Here is a 17,903-nt window from a genome sequence, read left to right as displayed (position 1 = left end):
GAAAGGGAACTGTGGCCAAACTGTGGCTTACCAGGGAAATTGGAGATAGTATTAGATTCAAAGAAGAGGTATGCAAATTTGCAAGAAAAAGCAATAATCCTGAGGATTGGGAACAGTTTAAAATTCAACAAAGGCGGATGAAGGGATTGATTAAGAAGGAGAAAATACAATATGAAAGTAAGCTGGCGGGGAACATAAAACTGACTGTAAAAGTTTCTATAGGTAAGTAAAGAGAAAAAGATTAATAAAAACGAATGTAGGCCCCTTACAGTCAGAAACGGGGGAATTGGGCAGCATGGTGGCGCAGTGGTTAGCACTGCCGCATCACGACGCCAAGGTCCCAGGTTCAATCCTGGCTCTGGGTGACTGTCTGTGTGGAGTTTGCACAGTCTCCCCATGTTTGCGTGGGTTTCGCCCCCACAGCCTAAAAGATGTGCAGGATAGGTCGATTGGCCACGTTAAATTGCCCCTTAATTGGAAAAATTTATTGGGTTTTAATTAAATTTAAAAAAAAGAAATGGAGGAATTCGTAACAGGGAAAGAAACGGCTGAGGAATTGAATTCGCCCTTTGCATCTGTCTTCACAAATGAAGACATGAATAATGTACTGGACGCTCTGAGAAACACAAGTTTTAGTGAGGAGCTGAAGGAAATTAGTATTAGTGAAGAAATGGTTTGGGGAAATTTAATGGGATTGAAGATAGATAAATCTCCAGGGCCTGATAATCTTCATCCCAGAGTATTTAAGGAAATGGTCTCTAGAAATAGCCAATCCATTGGTGGTCATTTTCCAAAATTCTTTGGACTCTGGGACGGTTCTGTCAGATTGGTGGATAGCTAATATAACCCCGTGATTCAAAAAGGGAGGTAGAGAGAAAACAGGAAACTATAAACCAGTGAGCCTAACGTCGGTAGTAGGGAAGTTGCTGCAGTCAATTATCAAGGATTTTCACAGCACAGCACAGAAAATATAACTAGTAGAGTTGACCAGGGAGAACCAGTCGATGTGGTACATTTAGACTTTCAGAAGACTTTCGCCAAGGTCTCACACAGCAGATTACTATGTGAAGTTAAAGTGCATGGGATTACGGGTAGTGTCTGGAGATAGATAGAAAGCTGGTTAACAGGCAGGAAGCAAAACGTTTGAATAAATGGGTCTTTTTCCGATTGGCAGGCAGTGACTAGTGGGATAGTGCAGGAATCTGTGCTGGGACCCCAACTGTTCACATTGTATATTAATGATTTGGATGAGGAAACTAAAATTATCTCCAAACTTGCAGATGATACAACGTTGGGTGGGAGGGTGAGCTGTGAGGAGGATGCAGAGATGCTTTAAAGATCAGTCCGCCCACTCCAAATCCTGCTTCCTCCAGCCATTTCTTTTCTACAGGGCCCCAGCCTGTTTATCCTTTCCTCAATGTTACACTCTCTCAGCTCTGGCATCATTGTTAGTCCAGCAGTTCCTATGATTAGATACATTGGGAGGATGAGAGGCCAGGAAACATTACCTGGATGAAATAGTAAAGAACAGCAAGTGGCACAATCACGATGGTGAAATAAGGTGTAGCCAGACAAATGACGAACAGCGTGCCGATGACACCAAAGAAGCAGGCCAGAACGCCCCGAAAGGACATTGGTATCGTCTCGTCGATGGTGTAAATGTCCTGCACATCGAGAGAAGCAAACGTTATAGAAGCAAAAGTTACAAATAACATTTTTAAAACTCCCCTTCTTCAGGATTGGATTCCCTCAAATGAAGAAAATTAAGGGGCGATCTAATCAAATGGAACACACAACCTGCTGGGGTGGTTGGAGAAGATTCTATTGGAGATTTCCATAGCCAATGGACACATTTATATAGTGGCTTCAATGCTGCCAAATATCCCAAGATGCTTAGTGTATATCAGACAAAATCTGACACCGAGACATATAAGGAGCTACACAGACTGATGGCCAAAATGTGGTCAAAGATATAACAGCACCTTAAATGAGGAGAGGGATGGAGAAAGTTAGAGGGGTTTTCCAGAATTTATGAAAGCACTTTAAGAGTGCCTTTGGTAGCAGACACAAGGAAACAGCACCACCTGAAGCCCCCCTCCAAGTCACTCACCGTCCTGATTTGCAAATATATCAGCCATCCCTTCACAAACCTGGAACTCCCTCCCTAACAGCACTGTGGGTGTACCTACACCTCATGGACTGCAGTGGCTCAAGAAGGAAGCTGACCACTGCCTTCTCAAGGGCAACTAGGGGCTGGTTTAACTCACCAGGCTAAATTGCTGGCTTTTAAAGCAGGCCAGCAGCACGGTTCGATTCCCGTACCAGCCTCCCCGGACAGGCGCCGGAATGTGGCGACTAGGGGCTTTTCACAGTAACTTCATTGAAGCCTACTCATGACAATAAGCGATTTTCATTTTTTCATTTCATTTTCATTAGGGATGGGCAAAAAATCACCAGTGACATCCACATCTTGGGAACCAATTTTTTTTTAATTAACCGAGAGAGAGTGTGAAATAGTGAATCATTGTTCCCAGTCTTCCTTGTCCAATTATGAGCCAGGAGGACAGTTTGAGTGGATATTTGAAGGACAGTGGATGATGAGACCTACGTAGAAATGCAGAAGGATCGTCTTCAAGTAAGGCCTTTAATGGAACTCAGCACTGGTCAGACGTGGGGTCTTCCCAGCCCTGTCAGTCACCAATGCCGCAATGAAACTCTCGGAGAGTCATGACGGGGGGAAACCTACCTTGGAAAATCTGTTGACAATTCTTCCCGTTGGCGTGGTATCGAAGAACAGCATGGGGACATGAAGGATGTTCTGGAGCAAGTGGACATGCAGGTCCCTGGAAGCGGCGATTGTCCCTCTTGTTATCAAGATAGCTCCAAGAAACACAAAGATAGCTGAGGTAAACGGAAAACAAGAAACAAGTCTATCAATGCCATTTCTTTTCCCTCGGGCCTCCATAGGAACAGGAGGAGAATATTCAGCCCTTCGAACCTGTTCTGCCAATCAGTAGATCGCAGCTGATTTGTATCTTAACCCCATCTACCCGCCATAATATCCTCGCCCAGCTATAGTAATCAAGAAGGAGTCCAGAAAGGAGTCAAAAATGGTTTATTGTTAACTCAAGGTTTAAGGAAAAGTATTTACTTTTTAAAAGAAATTTAGAGTGCCCAATTCATTTTTTCCAATTAAGGGGCCATTTAGCGTGGCCAATCCACCTGACCTGCACATCTTTGTGTTGTGGGGGCGAAACCCATGCAAACACGGGGAGAATGTGCAAACTCCACACGGACAGTGACCCAGAGCCGGGATCGAACCTGGGACCTCAGCGTCGTGAGGCAACAGGAACAGTATTTACAGGCAATAGTCCAGCTGGGTCCATTCCGGGATCCCAGGCCCTACATGGCTCAGCTTTTATGGCAATTGATTAATGAACCCTCTGATGGGCCTCCGTCCCTTCAGCAGGAGAGCTCAGACTCCACGAGACGCATGGAGAGATTAATCAGGTCGCCCCCGTGTGACCCATGGGGGATATAACATTCCCCCCCACCCCCCCACCAAAGTCCGTAAGTCCCTCTGAAGTAGGAAGTGGAGAAGGTCATGGCCTCCTCTTCACCCACGGTTGCACCTCCGGCAGCTGCAAGACTAGGTCGGGGGAGGAGGGGTAGTGTGTTGGGGAACGTTGTTTCCGTGATGATCGTCTGGGGGGTTACCGTTGGTGACTGATCCCTGGCAAGGTCGCCGTCGGAAACCTCGGATGCCTTGGTCTCCACCTTGGAATCCTAGACCACCACCTCTCGCAACTGGACGCGGGGCCCCAGGGGGTGAGACCCCCAGGCCCCCACTTGCTGGCTGACACGGCTGGAAGATGGGGTAAGACCCCCAGGCCCCCAGGTGCTGGCTGACACGGCTGGAAGATGGGGTGAGACCCCCAGGCCCCCACGTGTTGGCTGACACGGCTGGAAGATGGGGTCAGGCCCCCACGTGTTGGCTGACACGGCTGGAAGATGGGGTCAGGCCCCCACGTGTTGGCTGACACATCTGGAAGATGGGGTGAGACCCCCAGGCCCCCACGTGCTGGCTGACATGGCTGGAAGATGGGGTGAGACCCCCACGTGCTGGCTGACACAGCTGGAAGATGGGGTGAGACCCCCACGTGCTGGCTGACACGGCTGGAAGATGGGGTGAGACCCCCACGTGTTGGCCTACACGGCTGGAAGATGGGGTCAGGCCCCCACGTGTTGGCTGACACGGCTGGAAGATGGGGTGAGACCCCCAGGCCCCCACGTGCTGGCTGACACGGCTGGAAGATGGGGTGAGACCCCCAGGCCCCCACGTGTTGGCTGACACGGCTGGAAGATGGGGTGAGACCCCCACGTGCTGGCTGACACGGCTGGAAGATGGGTGAGACCCCCAGGCCCCCACGTGCTGGCTGACACGGCTGGAAGATGGGGTCAGGCCCCCACGTGCTGGCTGACACGGCTGGAAGATGGCTTCTCTGGGAGGGCATTTCCTAGCACCGGCCCCCTGCTCCTGAAGTGATCAAGGTGCATCCCAAATCCGATCACGAGTCTTTACTCGGTATGAGACTGCTCCAGATGTTGTATCACAGTCCCTGGAATCCAACGGGCTCTGTCCGTGAAGTTTCGGATGTACATTGTGTCCCCTGGTTGGCAACGTCTGATCAGAGTCTGCCTGCCTCGACCTTTCCTCTGCAGGTTCTGTCTGCGTCACACTCTCCCGCCAGTATCGGGGAACGTGAGGTGGGTCCTGAGTTTCCGGCCGTAACTACGCCAGTCGTGGCACGTGGTATGGTCCGATAACTAAACAATAATAGTTCTAATTTTGGTTGCATGGATCCCAGGGTCTGTTTTTTAATCCCTCTCTGGAAGGTGTGCACCGCTCGCTTGGCTAGTCCGTTTGAGGAAGGGTGATACGGGGCTGAGCGAATGTGTCTCACCCTGTTTGCCTTCACAAAGCTTTCAATCCCGTCACTGGTGAATGGGATACCATTGTCTGTAACTGGCACCTCCATGGGTGCGGAAGGAGAGCTGGAGCTTCTCAAAGGTAGCCTTTGACGTGGTGGATGACATCCGATAGACTTTCAGCCTCTCGGATTGGGCGTCTACCACAAGTAAAACCATGGAACCGTGGAAAGGCCCGGCAAATTCTGCATCCAGACACGCCCAAGGACGGCCTGGCCGTTTCCACGGATGTAGCGGAGCAGCTGGCAGTTACTCCTGATGCTCCTGGCATGTGGTACATTGTTGGGCCAGCCGTTCAATCTCCCCACCCAGGCGTGGCCACAACACAGAGCTTCAGGCCAGCATCTTCATTTTTGACACCCTGGATGTCTGATATGTAGGTCCTGGCGTATGGCCCATCTCCCCATAAGGGGAGGCGGTGGCGTAGTGGTATCGTCACTGGACTAGTAATCGAGCGATCCAGGGTAGTGCTCTGGGGACCTGAGTTCAAATCCCACCATGGCAGATGAAGAAATTTGAATTAATTGAAAATCTGGAATTAAAAGTCTAATGATGACCATGAAATCATTGTCAATTGTTGTAAAAACTCATCTGGTTCACTAATGTCCTTCAGGGAAGGAAATCTGCCGCCCTTACCCGTCTGGCCTACATGTGATTCTAGACCCACAGCAATGTGGTTGATGCTTAACTGCCCCCTATTGAAATGGCCGAGCAAGACATTCAGTTCAATGGCAATTAGGGATGGGCAACGAATGCTGACCCAGCCAGCGACGCCCACATCCCAAGAACGATCAAGATGCAAGCCGCCGCTACAGGAGAATGCTGTCTTCCACTCTCCTGCATCTTGGTCAATGCCCCAGCTTGTGTATTATTGCCAATACTGAGTCTTTTTCCTCCCAGTGAACCTATGAGGGGCATAGACAGAGTGGATAGTCAGAGACTCTTTCCCAGGGTAGAGGGATCAATTACTAAGGAGCATAGGTTTAAGGTGCGAGGGGCAAGGTTTAGAGGAGATGTACAAGGTACATGTTTTACACAGAGGGTAGTGGGTGCCTGGAACTCACTGCCGGAGGAGGTGGTGGAAGCAGGGACGATAGTGGCATTTAAGGGGCATCTTGACAAATACATGAATAGGATGGGAATAGAGGGATACGGACCCCGGAAGTGTAGAAGATTTTAGATGAGTTGGGTAGCTTGGTCGGCGAAGGCTCGGAGGGTCAAAGGGCCTGTTCTTGTGCTGTACTTTTCTTTGTTCTTTACTCAGGCGCATATCTGGGCCCTGGGCAATAGTGGAATACATCCTTGTACTCTGCTAGCAGCAGGGCTCATTACTGCATCCCAGCGGACGCTAATGGTCGGGTCGCCTTGTCCTCTTTAAAAAGCCCCAGCAATGGCTTATGGCCTGTCACAACGGGAATCGACGCCCATACACATACTGATTTCTTCATCTGTTATGCCTCCTTGTTCTGGACTCCCTACCAGAGGAAATAGTTTCAACCGTCTTAAACACCCCAATTTGTTTTCTTCTCAATCTTTTTTTTACTTTAAAAAAATATATTTTTATTAAAGTATTTGCAAATTTTTATAACAATAACAAAAACAATAACAATGACATTGATATGGTAAAATAAACATTTCCCCACGCGACCCATTCTTCACACACCACAACCATCTAACACCCATCCACCCGTCCCCCGACCCCCTCTTTGGAATACTGCCTCTGCTGACATTTTAATTTTCCCCAAGTAAATCGACGAACGGCTGCCACCTCCGGGTGAACCCCAACATTGACCCTCTTAAGGCAAACTTTATTTTCTCCAGCCTGAGAAAGCCAGCCATGTCACTAACTGAGGTCTCTACACTCGGGGCTTCGGGTCCCACCACATTAACAAGATCCGTCTCCGGGCTACCAGGGAGGCAAAGGCCAAGACGTCAGCCTCTTTCACTCCCTGAACTTCTGACACTCCAAAGATCGCTATCTCTGGACTCGGCACCACCCGGGCTCCTAGCACCGTGGACATTGCCTTCGCAAACCCCTGCCAAAACCCTCTGAGCTTCAGGCATGCCCAGAACATGTGGACATGGTTTGCTGGGCTTCCCGCGCACCTCAAACATCTATCTTCTACCACGAAAAACGTGCTCATCCTCGCCGCCGTCATATGTGCCCGATGGACCACCTTAAATTGTATCAGGCTAAGCCTGGCACATGAAGAGCAGGAATTGACCCTGCTTAAGGCGTCCGCCCATAGACCTGCCTCTAACTCTCCACCTAGCTCGTCCTCCCACTTGGCTTTAAGCCACCGGGGTTTCCTCCACCTCCAACAGTCCAAAGATGTGCAGGTTAGGTGGATTGGCCGTGATAAATTGTGCTTAGTGTCCAAAATTGTCCTTAGTGTTGGGTGGGGTTACTGGGTTATGGGGATAGGGGGAGGTGTTGACCTTGGGTAGGGTGCTCTTTCCAAGAGCCGGTGCAGACTCGATGGGCCGAATGGCCTCCTTCTGCACTGTAAATTCTATGATGATCTAACAGCTCCTGGTAGACGTCCGACACTCTTCTCAATCTTTTTAATGGGAGGAAATACAAGTCTTCTCCACGCAACATACTGTCACAACAGGGTAAATCATTCACGATTGGGAAGAGTCAACCCAAGTTTATGAAAGGAAAATTGTGTTTGGTAAATCTCATGGCCTTCACTGAGATTCTAACCAGCAGATAGTCACGATTGGAATGTCGAAAACGTGGCAACCGATTTGTGTACAGCAAGATCCCCCTGCTATAATGGCTGGATAATCTGTTTTAATGATGGTGGTTTAGGGATGAATATTGGCCAGGATATGTGTGGGAAAACTGGCCCCTGTTCACCTTCGAACGAGCATCGTGGGATCTTTTATCCAAGTCAGAAGGTGAGTCCTCAGTCATCCAAAACACTGCACCTCCGACAGTGCGGCACTCCCTCAGTACTGCACTCATGGCCGCTTGGATTTTGTGCTCAAGTCTTTGGAGGGTAACTTGAACCCACAACTTTCTGTGTCAGAGGCGAGAGAACTGCCCATTGAGTCACGGTCTGGAGATCAGAAAGTTCCCGATCTGATTTCCCGGAAGGAGGATTAAAAATTGGGATTTTTGATCTCCCGATTTAAATCAATGATGAGGAGGTTTTATAGCCTGCAGAAGGAGTAATTGTTTTTGCTGGCAGGCGGGCCACTGATTTAAGATCATTGACAAAAAAAAAATCAGAGGGGAGGTGAGGAGAATGTTTTTTCACACAGTGAGTTGTCACGATCTGGAAGCCACTGCCAGAAGGTGAAGTGGAAGCAGATTCAATAGGAACTTTCCAAAAGGGCATTGAATAGATACTCGAAAAGGAAAGATTTGCAGGTTTCTGGGGAATGAACAGGGGGTCGGGGGGGGGGGGGGGGGGGGGGGGGGGGGGGGGGGTCGATGTGGCTGAGGACAGGTGAGGTGCGGGATAACTCTTTCAAAGAACGGACTGTGCTGTCAGATTGTAGAGTTACTGCGTCTCTTGTACCAGACACCGAGAATGAGCAGTGAGCTGACATTGACCAGTGAACCGTATTTCTGCTGCTCACTTGCCCCCAGTGTTGAACTGAGCCATACCCACCTTGGGCAGCCCCCAGAACGCCGAATATGCCGATCCGTTTATCTCGTTCTGAGGATGGATAGGTGGTGTTGAGGAAGTGGCTGGCGTCATTGGTCCAGTCACTGAGCCAGAGGTTCTGTCCAATGGTGGCCACATTCTGGGCAATGTACATCACAATTATCAGCAACGAGTACAGCCAGCCAATCGCGCGGAGATACTTCCAGTAGACAGCGTACTTAACCTGTCAGTCATAAAGAAACAATACTCAGATCAATAAACCTCACCTGGAAAGCACACCCACCGCGCGGTGGAACAGTGCTTTGACCGTTAGGATACTCAAGATCGGCTGCGGAATCATCCCTCGGCAGGATTGTCCGCACCGCCGGCAGCGTACCCACGCCCCCCCCGGGTTTCCCGGCAGAGTGGGGTGGCCTCAATGGGAAACCCCATTGGCCAGGAATGGAGAATCCCGCTGCCGAGGGGGGGGGGTCATGCCGCGCGGAAAGCTGGGCTGGCGGGATGGAGAAACCCGCCCCCTCGATCTTTGGCAAATCACAGAGCTCAGTTATTCAGTATATTCCAGATTGAGATCAGCAGATTTTTGGCTAATAATAATAGTCTTTACTGTCACAAGTAGGCTTACAATGACAGTGCAATGAAGTTACTGTGAAAATCAATAAGAGAATCAAGGGATCTAGGGATCCGGTGGGAAAGTGGCATTGGGAAAGGGTCAGCCATGATTTTACTGAGGGGCTGAATAAGACCATAAGACAGAGGAGCAGAATTAGGCCACTCGGCCCATCAAGTTTGCTCCGCCATTCAATCATGGCTGATATGTTTCTCATCCCCATTCTCCTGCCTTCTCCCCATAACCCCAGATCCTCTTATTAATCAAGAGCCTATCTATCTCTGTCTTAAAGACACTCAGCGATTTGGCCTCTACAGCCTTCTGCGGCAAAGAGTTCCACAGATTCACAACCCACTGGCTTAAGAAATTCCTCCTCGCCTCTGTTTTAAAGGATCGTCCCTTTAGTCTGAGATTGTGTCCTCTGGTTCTAGTTTTTCCTACAAGTGGAAACATCCTCTCCACGTCCACTCTATCCAGGCCTCGCAGTATCTTGTAAATTTCAATAAGATTTCCCCTCATCCTTCTAAACTCCAACGAGCACAGATCCAGAATCCTCAGCTGTTCCTCATATGACAAGCTGTTCATTCCAGGGATGAGAACATTATGTATTCTTGCATATTTTCGCCAATACTGAGCCATTTTGCGCCCAGTCACATATCTGGGAGGCGGTGATATGAAGCTTGGTGTCGAAACAACATCGTCAGCCCTTGGTTCGTGTTGGTAATGGGAGCCGGCGCAGTGCGTCCGCATTCGCGATCTGCGTGCCTGGGCGATACTGGAATACGTCCTTGTACGCTGCTAGCAACAAGGCCCTTCGCTGAATCGGGTGGATGCTATTGGTCGGGTCGCCTTGTCCTCTTTAAAAAGCCCCAGCAATGGCTTATGGCCTGTCACAACGGGAATCGACGCCCATACACATGCTGATTTCTTCATCTATTATGCCTCCTTGATCTGGACTCCCTACCAGAGGAAATAGTTCCAACCATCTTAAACACCCCAATTTAATCACTTATAAATCTTTTTAAAGGGAGGAAATACAAGTCTTCTCCACGCAACATACAGCCACAACAGGGAAAATCATTCACGATTGGGCAGAATCAACCCAGGTTTATGAAAGGAAAATTGTGTTTGGTAAATCTGTTGGACTTTATTGAGATTCTAACCAGCAGATAGTCTCTATTGTAATGTCGAAAACGTGGCAACCAATTTGCACTCAGCAATATCCCCCTGCTATATTGGCTGGATAATCTGTTTTACTGATGGTGGTTGAGGGATGCATATTGGCCAGGATATGTGTGGAAAAACTGGCCCACGCACTCTCTGGCTGAAGAAATTCCTCCTCTTCTCAGTTTTAAAAGATTGTCCGTTCAGTCTGAGGCTCTACCCTCAAGTTCTAGTTTCTCCTACTAGTGGAAACATCTTCTCAACGTCCACTCTATCTAGGCCTCTCGGTATTCAGTAAGCTTCAAGAACAAAGAACAACACAGCACAGGAATAGGCCCTTCGGCCCTCCAAGCGTGCGCTGACCACGGTACCTGCTTAAACTAAAACCGTATGCATTTACGGGGGCCGTATCCTTCCATTCCGACACTATATATTTGTCTAGATGCCCCTTAAATGCCGCTATCGTACCAGCTCCCACCACTTCCCCAGGGAGCGTTCCATATATTTACCACCTTCTGTGTAAAAAAACTTGCCTCGCCATCTGTTCTAAATTTTTCCCCACGCACTTTACACCTATGTCCTCTAGTACTTGACTCTCCTGCCCTAGGAAAGAACATCTGACTGTCCACTCTGTCTATGCCACTCATAATCTTGTAGACATCTATCAGGTCGCCTCTCAATCTCCGTCATTCCAGTCGGAACAGACCAAGTTTATTCAACCTCTCCTCATAGCTGATGCCCTCCATAGAACATAGAACATAGAACAGTACAGCACAGAACAGGCCCTCCGGCCCTCAATGTTGTGCCGAGCCATGATCACCCTACTCAAACCCACATATCCACCCTATACCCGTAACCCAACAACCCCCCCTTAACCTTATTTTTATTAGGACACTACGGGCAATTTAGCATGGCCAATCCACCTAACCCGCACATCTTTGGACTGTGGGAGGAAACCGGAGCACCCGGAGGAAACCCACGCACACAGGGGGAGGACGTGCAGACTCCGCACAGACAGTGACCCAGCCGGGAATCGAACCTGGGACCCTGGAGCTGTGAAGCATTTATGCTAACCACCATGCTACCCTGCTGCCCCAGGGTACATACCAGGCAACATCCCAGTAAGCCACTTCTGCACCCTCTCCAAGGCATCCACATCCTTCTGGTAGTGTGGCGACCAGAATTGTACACAATATTCCAAATGAGGCCTAACTAAGGTTCTATACAGCTGCAACATGACTTGCCAATTTTTATATTCTGACCGCTGAAGGCCAGCATTCCGTATGCCTTCTTGACCACCTTATCCACATGCGTTGCCACTTTCAGTGATTGGTGGACATGCCGCCCAGATCTCTCTGGCTGTCAATACGCGCAAGTGTTCTACCATTTACTGTTTAATTCCTACATGTATTGGACCTTCCTAAATGCATTACCTCACACTTGTCCGGATTAAACTCCATCTGCCATTTCTCCGCCCAAGACACCAACCAGTTTATATCCTGCTGTATCCTCTGACAACCCTCTTCACTATCCGCAACTCCACCAATTTCAGTGTCGTCTGCAAACTTACTAATCAGACCAGCTACATTTTCTTCCAAATCATATATTTTTTATTTAAAAAAAAATAAATTTAGAGTACCCAATTATTTTGTTTCCAATTAAGGGGCAATTTAGCGTGGCCAATCCACCTACCCTGCACATCTTTGGGTTGTGGGGGCGAAACCCACGCAGACACGGGGAGAATGTGCAAACTCCACATGGACAGTGACCCAGGGCCGGGATTCGAACCCGGGTCCTCAGCGCCGTAGGCAGCAATGCTAACCACTGTGCCACCGTGCTGCCCCTTTCCAAATCATTTATACACATCTCGAACAATAAGGGTCCCAGAACTGATCCCTGTGGAACGCCGCTAGTCACACTCCCATTCAGAAAACATCCTTCCACTGCTACCCTCTATCTTCTGTGCCCAAGCCAGCTCTGTATCCATCTTGCCAGCTCTCCTCTGATCCCATGTGACTTCACCTTTTGTACCGGTTTACCATCAGACACCTTGTCAAAGGGCCAATGCACACGGAACGCTCTGATGGCCTCCAGTGGGATGGGATGCCCATGCCATCAGCCAGGACACCTAGCCGGGAAACCTGGAGGCGATTAGAGCGTCCCGTGTGTGCCAGCTGAGGCACAGACATTGTGTGACCTCCTGTGCCTGCCCTGGTCCCATGCCCTGCCCAGCCTTGCCCTCCTCCGCATCCTCCTCATTGGACGAGACCTGGCATTCACCCTCCTTCTCCAACATGTCACCCCTCAGCTACAGAATGGTGTGGAGGACACAGAAAGCCAGCACGATGTGAGAGACTCTCCTAGCTCTACACTGGAAATCCTGACCAGAGCGGTCCAGGCACATGAACCACATCCGCTCGATCATGCCCCTGGTCGTGGCATGCGCATTGTTGTAGCGGGTCTCTGCAGCGGATAACCCCTGTCACCCAATAGCCAATGCCCCAGCCTGGGATGCGCCTTGAAGGAGTCAGGAACTCTCGAGTGTGCCAGGATAAAGGCGTCATGCACACTGCCCGGGTATCAGGCGCAGATGTGTGTGATGCGCAGCTCATGGTCACACACCAGCTGCACGTTCATCGAGTGGAACCCATTTCAGTTTGTGATGACTGGCCTGGCATGGGCCGGTGCCCGTAAGGGGATAGGTATTCCGTCAATCACCCCCTGGTGCTGGGGCATCCTGGTCTGCTCAGTCCACATTGAATTTGATATATTGTGCCGAGGGGAATATAGGGTCACGGGGCTGATGCACCTTGGCACCGAGGTCTGTGAGATTTCGGACACTCGGTGTCTGGAAGGACCCCATGGCGTAGATGCTCAGGGCGACCGTCACCTTGATGGCCAAACCGGAGTGGGTGTCCTCCCCCATTCCCCACGATGCTAGGTGCACCATAATCCGGCAGATATGTCGCACTGTTCTCCTGCTCAGCTGGAGTCTTCGACGGCCATGGCCAGTCCGCCAGGTCCCCAAATGACAGGCGCTGCCGGTACACACGAGGCCTCATGCGGCGCCTCCTTCCCACCTCCTCCTTGGCCTGTTGGACGGCCGGCTCTCCATCCTGAGTGGCTGCCTCCTGTTCCCCGAGGACAGGCTCCGTTGCTGCAGGGTCCCCCTTGAGCAGCTCCAGCTCGTACAGCCCCAGTGCATCCCTCAGGGCTGCAGTGAGCAGGGGGAAGGGCACCATTGCTGGTTGGATTCCAAAGTCCATTCTCTACAGGCGGTGAAAGGCAGACATGTTGGCATGGTGCGTACCTCCATGGCCAACCATGTCCAATGGGCTACACGGTGGCCCCGGCCGGCACTGCACCCTCGTTCCCCGCATGTCCCCTTCCGCCGCATTTCCATCCCATTCTCCCTGGCACTCTGCCCTACATACCGCACCCCTGGCACCATCGGTGGCCAACACCGCGGGGGCCTCTGGCCCTGGCAACCGTCCCTGATGAGACCTTACCTTTCCTGTTTCCACTGCCTCTTTCTCTATCAGTCTCTGACCCTTCACCATCGCCTCATGTCCCTCTTTCTCGGACGTCAGGTCCTTGTTCCTCAGAGCCTTCTTCAACGACACTTTCACGCTGCTTTTACTGAAGAAAGAATATTCATAACAGGTTCAACTGAAAAGCTCCTTCCATTAAAACATTTCCTGAGCTGCCGTCTGATTGCTCAGTTGGTTAGTGAGTTTCTTACCGTCAGACTTAAACCAAACAGACTAAGTAAGAGAAGTAAAAGGCCCCATTTCAATTGCAGTTCTTATAATCTCATGAAATGAAAAATGAAATGAAAATCGCTTATTGTCACGAGTAGGCTTCAAATGAAGTTACTGTGAAAAGCCCCTAGTCGCCACATTCCGGCGCCTGTCCGGGGAGGCTGTTACGGGAATTGAATCGTGCTGCTGGCCTGCCTTGGTCTGCTTTAAAAGCCAGCGATTTAGCCCTGTGCTAAACAGCCCCGCCTGACCCAAAGTGCTTCACAGTCAAGGAAACACTTTAGAAGTGTCGTCAAGGCGAGAAGATAGGAAACGCGTCACCCAATTTGAACCCAACAAACAGCAGTGTGACGATGGCCAGACAACCTAGTGATGAGCCATCAATCGAACACGAGACGAGTTGCTGTACAAAAGTTAGGCTTTAATAAGCTAGAAGTTAGCCCTGCGGTCGACTACAGTAAATGGACGACCGCCGGGCGTTCTGGGTATTTATACCTCGCTCTGAGGCGGGGTTAACTCAGCCTCTCGACCAATCGGGGAGCCGTCACATGACTGGTCTCAACTAATCGGTCGCGAGGCACATGACCGACCAGGGCCAATGGTAAGCCAGTGTTCTGCACCAATGGCATACAGCTATGCAAATCATACCACCATATCTAGTGATGCTTGTTGAGGTATAAATATTGCCCTCGGACATCAGAGAGAACTCCCCCTACTCTTCATCAAATAATGTCATTGAGCTGTTCCATCTGTCAGAGTGACAGACAGGACAAAGTTTTAACATCCAGTGACAGGGCAGCACTCCCTCTGATCGGCACTAAACTAAGCCTCTGCACTCGGTTTAGTCTCTGGCCTGGGAGTTGAACCCACAGGAGTCTGGTTCAGAGGCGTGAGTGTTCCAGACTGTAACTGTTGCTGGAACAGGAGTGTGTCTGTCCGTGTCCGTGTGTGTGTGTGTGCGTGGTCGTTTGTATTTGTCAGAATGTGCATGTGTGAATGACTTTATTTGTATGTATGTGAGTATCGATTATGTTGCTGTGTCTGAGTCCGTATTCGTTAGCAGGTGGTGGGTGGATCAGGGTTGGGAAATGGCCATCAAAACTCATAAGCCGTCTCATTGCTGCTCAGACAAGGGACGGGATTCTCCGTCGGCTGATGCCGGAATCGGGAAACGCGATTGGACGGAGAATTGGTTTTGACGCCTAAACCGTGGTGGGCGTCGGTTTCACGCCAAACCGCTATTCTCCGTCACCTCGACAGCAGCCTCAATGACTTCCAGGACGCACATATAGTAAACACCGTTGGCATATCATTAGCGGGTATCCTCCGGGTCCTCTGGGTCCTCCGGGATTCTCCGCCTCCATTGGCACCGGTTCACCTCTGCTTTTAAAAATCCTGAAACAAGCGCCGTGTCTGATGAGGGAGAGAGAGGGGGGGGGGGTAAGGAATGTGTCCAACATTGTCACAGTGTGCTGACAGTCGTTCCGCTGGCCGAGGGTCTTCTGCCAGCGTCGGGGGGAGTAGCGGGGGGTGGCCAGGAGGTGGGCTGTGGGGCCGGGGTGAATTGGCACGGAACACCATTGCCGCAGCCGACAAGGTAGCCATGCAGCTCCGCACACCGTTAACAGCCCACTCTGAACTTAAGTCCACAGGTCACCTGGGTGTCGCCCCCAGGGCACCCCCCAGGTGCCGTCTGGCCCCAGCCGACCCATCAACAGGCTGGGTGCATTCCAGGGCACCCAGTGCCATCTTGTTGGCTGGGATGAGTGTGTGTGGGGAGTGTAATGTGTGTGTGCGGCTGGGATGAGTGTGTGCGGGGAGTGTAACGTGTGTGTGGGGCTGGGATGAGTGTGTGTGGGGAGTGTAACGTGTGTGTGCGGCTGCAGCTTGTCAGCCTCCCGAGTGTCAATCACGGACCCGGCGATCCTGCACCGTTTCTAATTGGGATGGATTGTGTTCCGCGCGGCACCGGTGCTAACCCCTCCACAGTCACTGAATCAATCCAGGTGTGGCCCCAATTTTGCTAACGTGAAGCCCACAAACCCTGCCCCAGCATCAACACTTAGGGCTGGATTCTCTGAGTCTGCGGCTGTGACTGCAGGGTCCGTCTGGTCTTACAACCAAAAAGTCGGCAGCGCCCCCGCACCGATCCTCCGCCAGGTGGGGGGGGACTAGCAGCCGTGCCGCGTAAAGACCCCGGCTTTACCCGCGGATACAGCCACAGAATGGCTGGGTCCATGGCCGTGCATGTGCAAGGCGGCGGCTGCGTTGTACAACATGGCGCCTGCCACGCGCGGACCCCACTTGCAAAGAAACTGTAACCCCTCTCGCCACCCCCGGCGTTGGAAAAACAGCACCGCCCCGATTCCAGCATAAAAATGGATTCTCCGGCCGATCGCTGAACGCGATTTTGGCGTCGCCGATCAAAGAATCCAGCCCAAGGTATATTGGCACTGCATAAAAAGCTTTGAAAGGGTCAGCCAGTTCCTTGACCATGGGCTCCTGGGCGGTGGGCTCACCAGGCTAAATCGCTGGCTTTGAAAGCAGACCAAGGCAGGCCAGCAGCACGGTTCGATTCCCGTACCAGCCTCCCCGGACAGGCGCCGGAATGTGGCGACTAGGGGCTTTTCACAGTAACTTCATTGAAGCCTACTCGTGACAATAAGCAATTTTCATTTCATTTTCAATTCATTTCAAATTCATGAGCTGTGAACCGGTGGGATGTAACCTGCATTCCCTTCAAGGCCCAATCCACACAGGCACGAGTCTGATCGATGATCGTTCCTGTAGAAATCACAGAATGATACAACATCCTTTCAGCCCTTTGAACCTGTCCCAGGAATTTGAAAAATGATGCCCTATCCATTCCCCATAGCCTTGCTAATACTCTCTCTGATTCTGTGACATTCCTCGCTTCGATAAGAGTTCATGCCCCAGCCACACTGCTGAGCAGGCTTTTGCTGATCTTTACCTCCGCTTCCTACATCTGGCACGCTCGCTGTTCTCCCGTTTCAGTGTTAGAGTCACTGCATCCTCTGGATGTTCATCTGCCTGGGGCCCCTGATCATCGCCCAGTGTCAGATCTTCCTCTGTCACCGCATTGACTGAAAGCAGAGGAACATAGAATGAAATATCATTAAAGGTCACTCAGTCCAAGTCTCTGTGATTCTCCAATTAGTTTTATGTGTTATGTGGGGAGACTTGAGGTTGAAGCAGGGGATATTAATGGGAGGTTTAATGCAAGTGTGTTATCTAAATGTAAGTGATGTAAAGTTGCCATAGTCCCAGATGACCACTGGCTGATTACCCCTGTGAGGGGGAGAGCTGACTGGTGATGATTTTAATAATAATAATAATCTTTATTATTATCACAAGTAGGCTTACATTAACACTGCAATGACGTTACTGTGATAATCCCCTAGTCGCCACACTCCAGTGCCTGCTGGGGTACACAGAGGGAGAATTCAGAATGTCCAAATTACCTAAGAGCACATCTTTTGGGACTTGTGGGAGGAAACCGGAGCACCCGGAAATGAAAATGAAAATCGCTTATTGTCACAAGTAGTCTTCAATGAAGTTACTGTGAAAAGCCCCTAGTCGCCACATTCCGGCGCCTGTTCGGGAATTGAACCGTGCTGCTGGCCTGCCTTGGTCTGCTTTAAAAGCCAGCTCTTTAGCCCTGTGTGCTAAACCAGCAGGAGGAAACCCACGCAGACACGGGGAGAACGTGCAGACAGTCACCCAAGCCGGGAATTGAAC

The 17,903-nt window shown here is 50.6% G+C and overlaps 1 protein-coding gene across 1 annotated transcript in view; it reads right to left on the bottom strand.

Moving 5' to 3' along the window:
• abcc2 (ATP-binding cassette, sub-family C (CFTR/MRP), member 2) overlaps positions 1 to 17,903 on the bottom strand; it is a 64,407-nt gene that overhangs the window by 9,718 nt on the left and 36,786 nt on the right. Inside the window, exons 17-21 of the mRNA XM_038822215.1 lie at positions 17,116 to 17,248; positions 13,893 to 14,022; positions 8,613 to 8,832; positions 2,747 to 2,901; positions 1,509 to 1,664 (exon numbers count right to left, since the gene is read on the bottom strand). Of these exons, the coding sequence (XP_038678143.1) occupies positions 1,509 to 1,664; positions 2,747 to 2,901; positions 8,613 to 8,832; positions 13,893 to 14,022; positions 17,116 to 17,248 (794 nt within the window). The remainder of the gene's footprint in view (positions 1 to 1,508; positions 1,665 to 2,746; positions 2,902 to 8,612; positions 8,833 to 13,892; positions 14,023 to 17,115; positions 17,249 to 17,903) is intronic.

The sequence above is a fragment of the Scyliorhinus canicula genome, chromosome 16 (assembly GCF_902713615.1).
Source record: "Scyliorhinus canicula chromosome 16, sScyCan1.1, whole genome shotgun sequence".
In the NCBI taxonomy this organism is placed as follows: domain Eukaryota; kingdom Metazoa; phylum Chordata; class Chondrichthyes; order Carcharhiniformes; family Scyliorhinidae; genus Scyliorhinus; species Scyliorhinus canicula.
The sequence above is the reverse complement of the archived record's forward strand: the minus strand, read 5'-3'. Positions and strand labels throughout refer to the sequence as shown.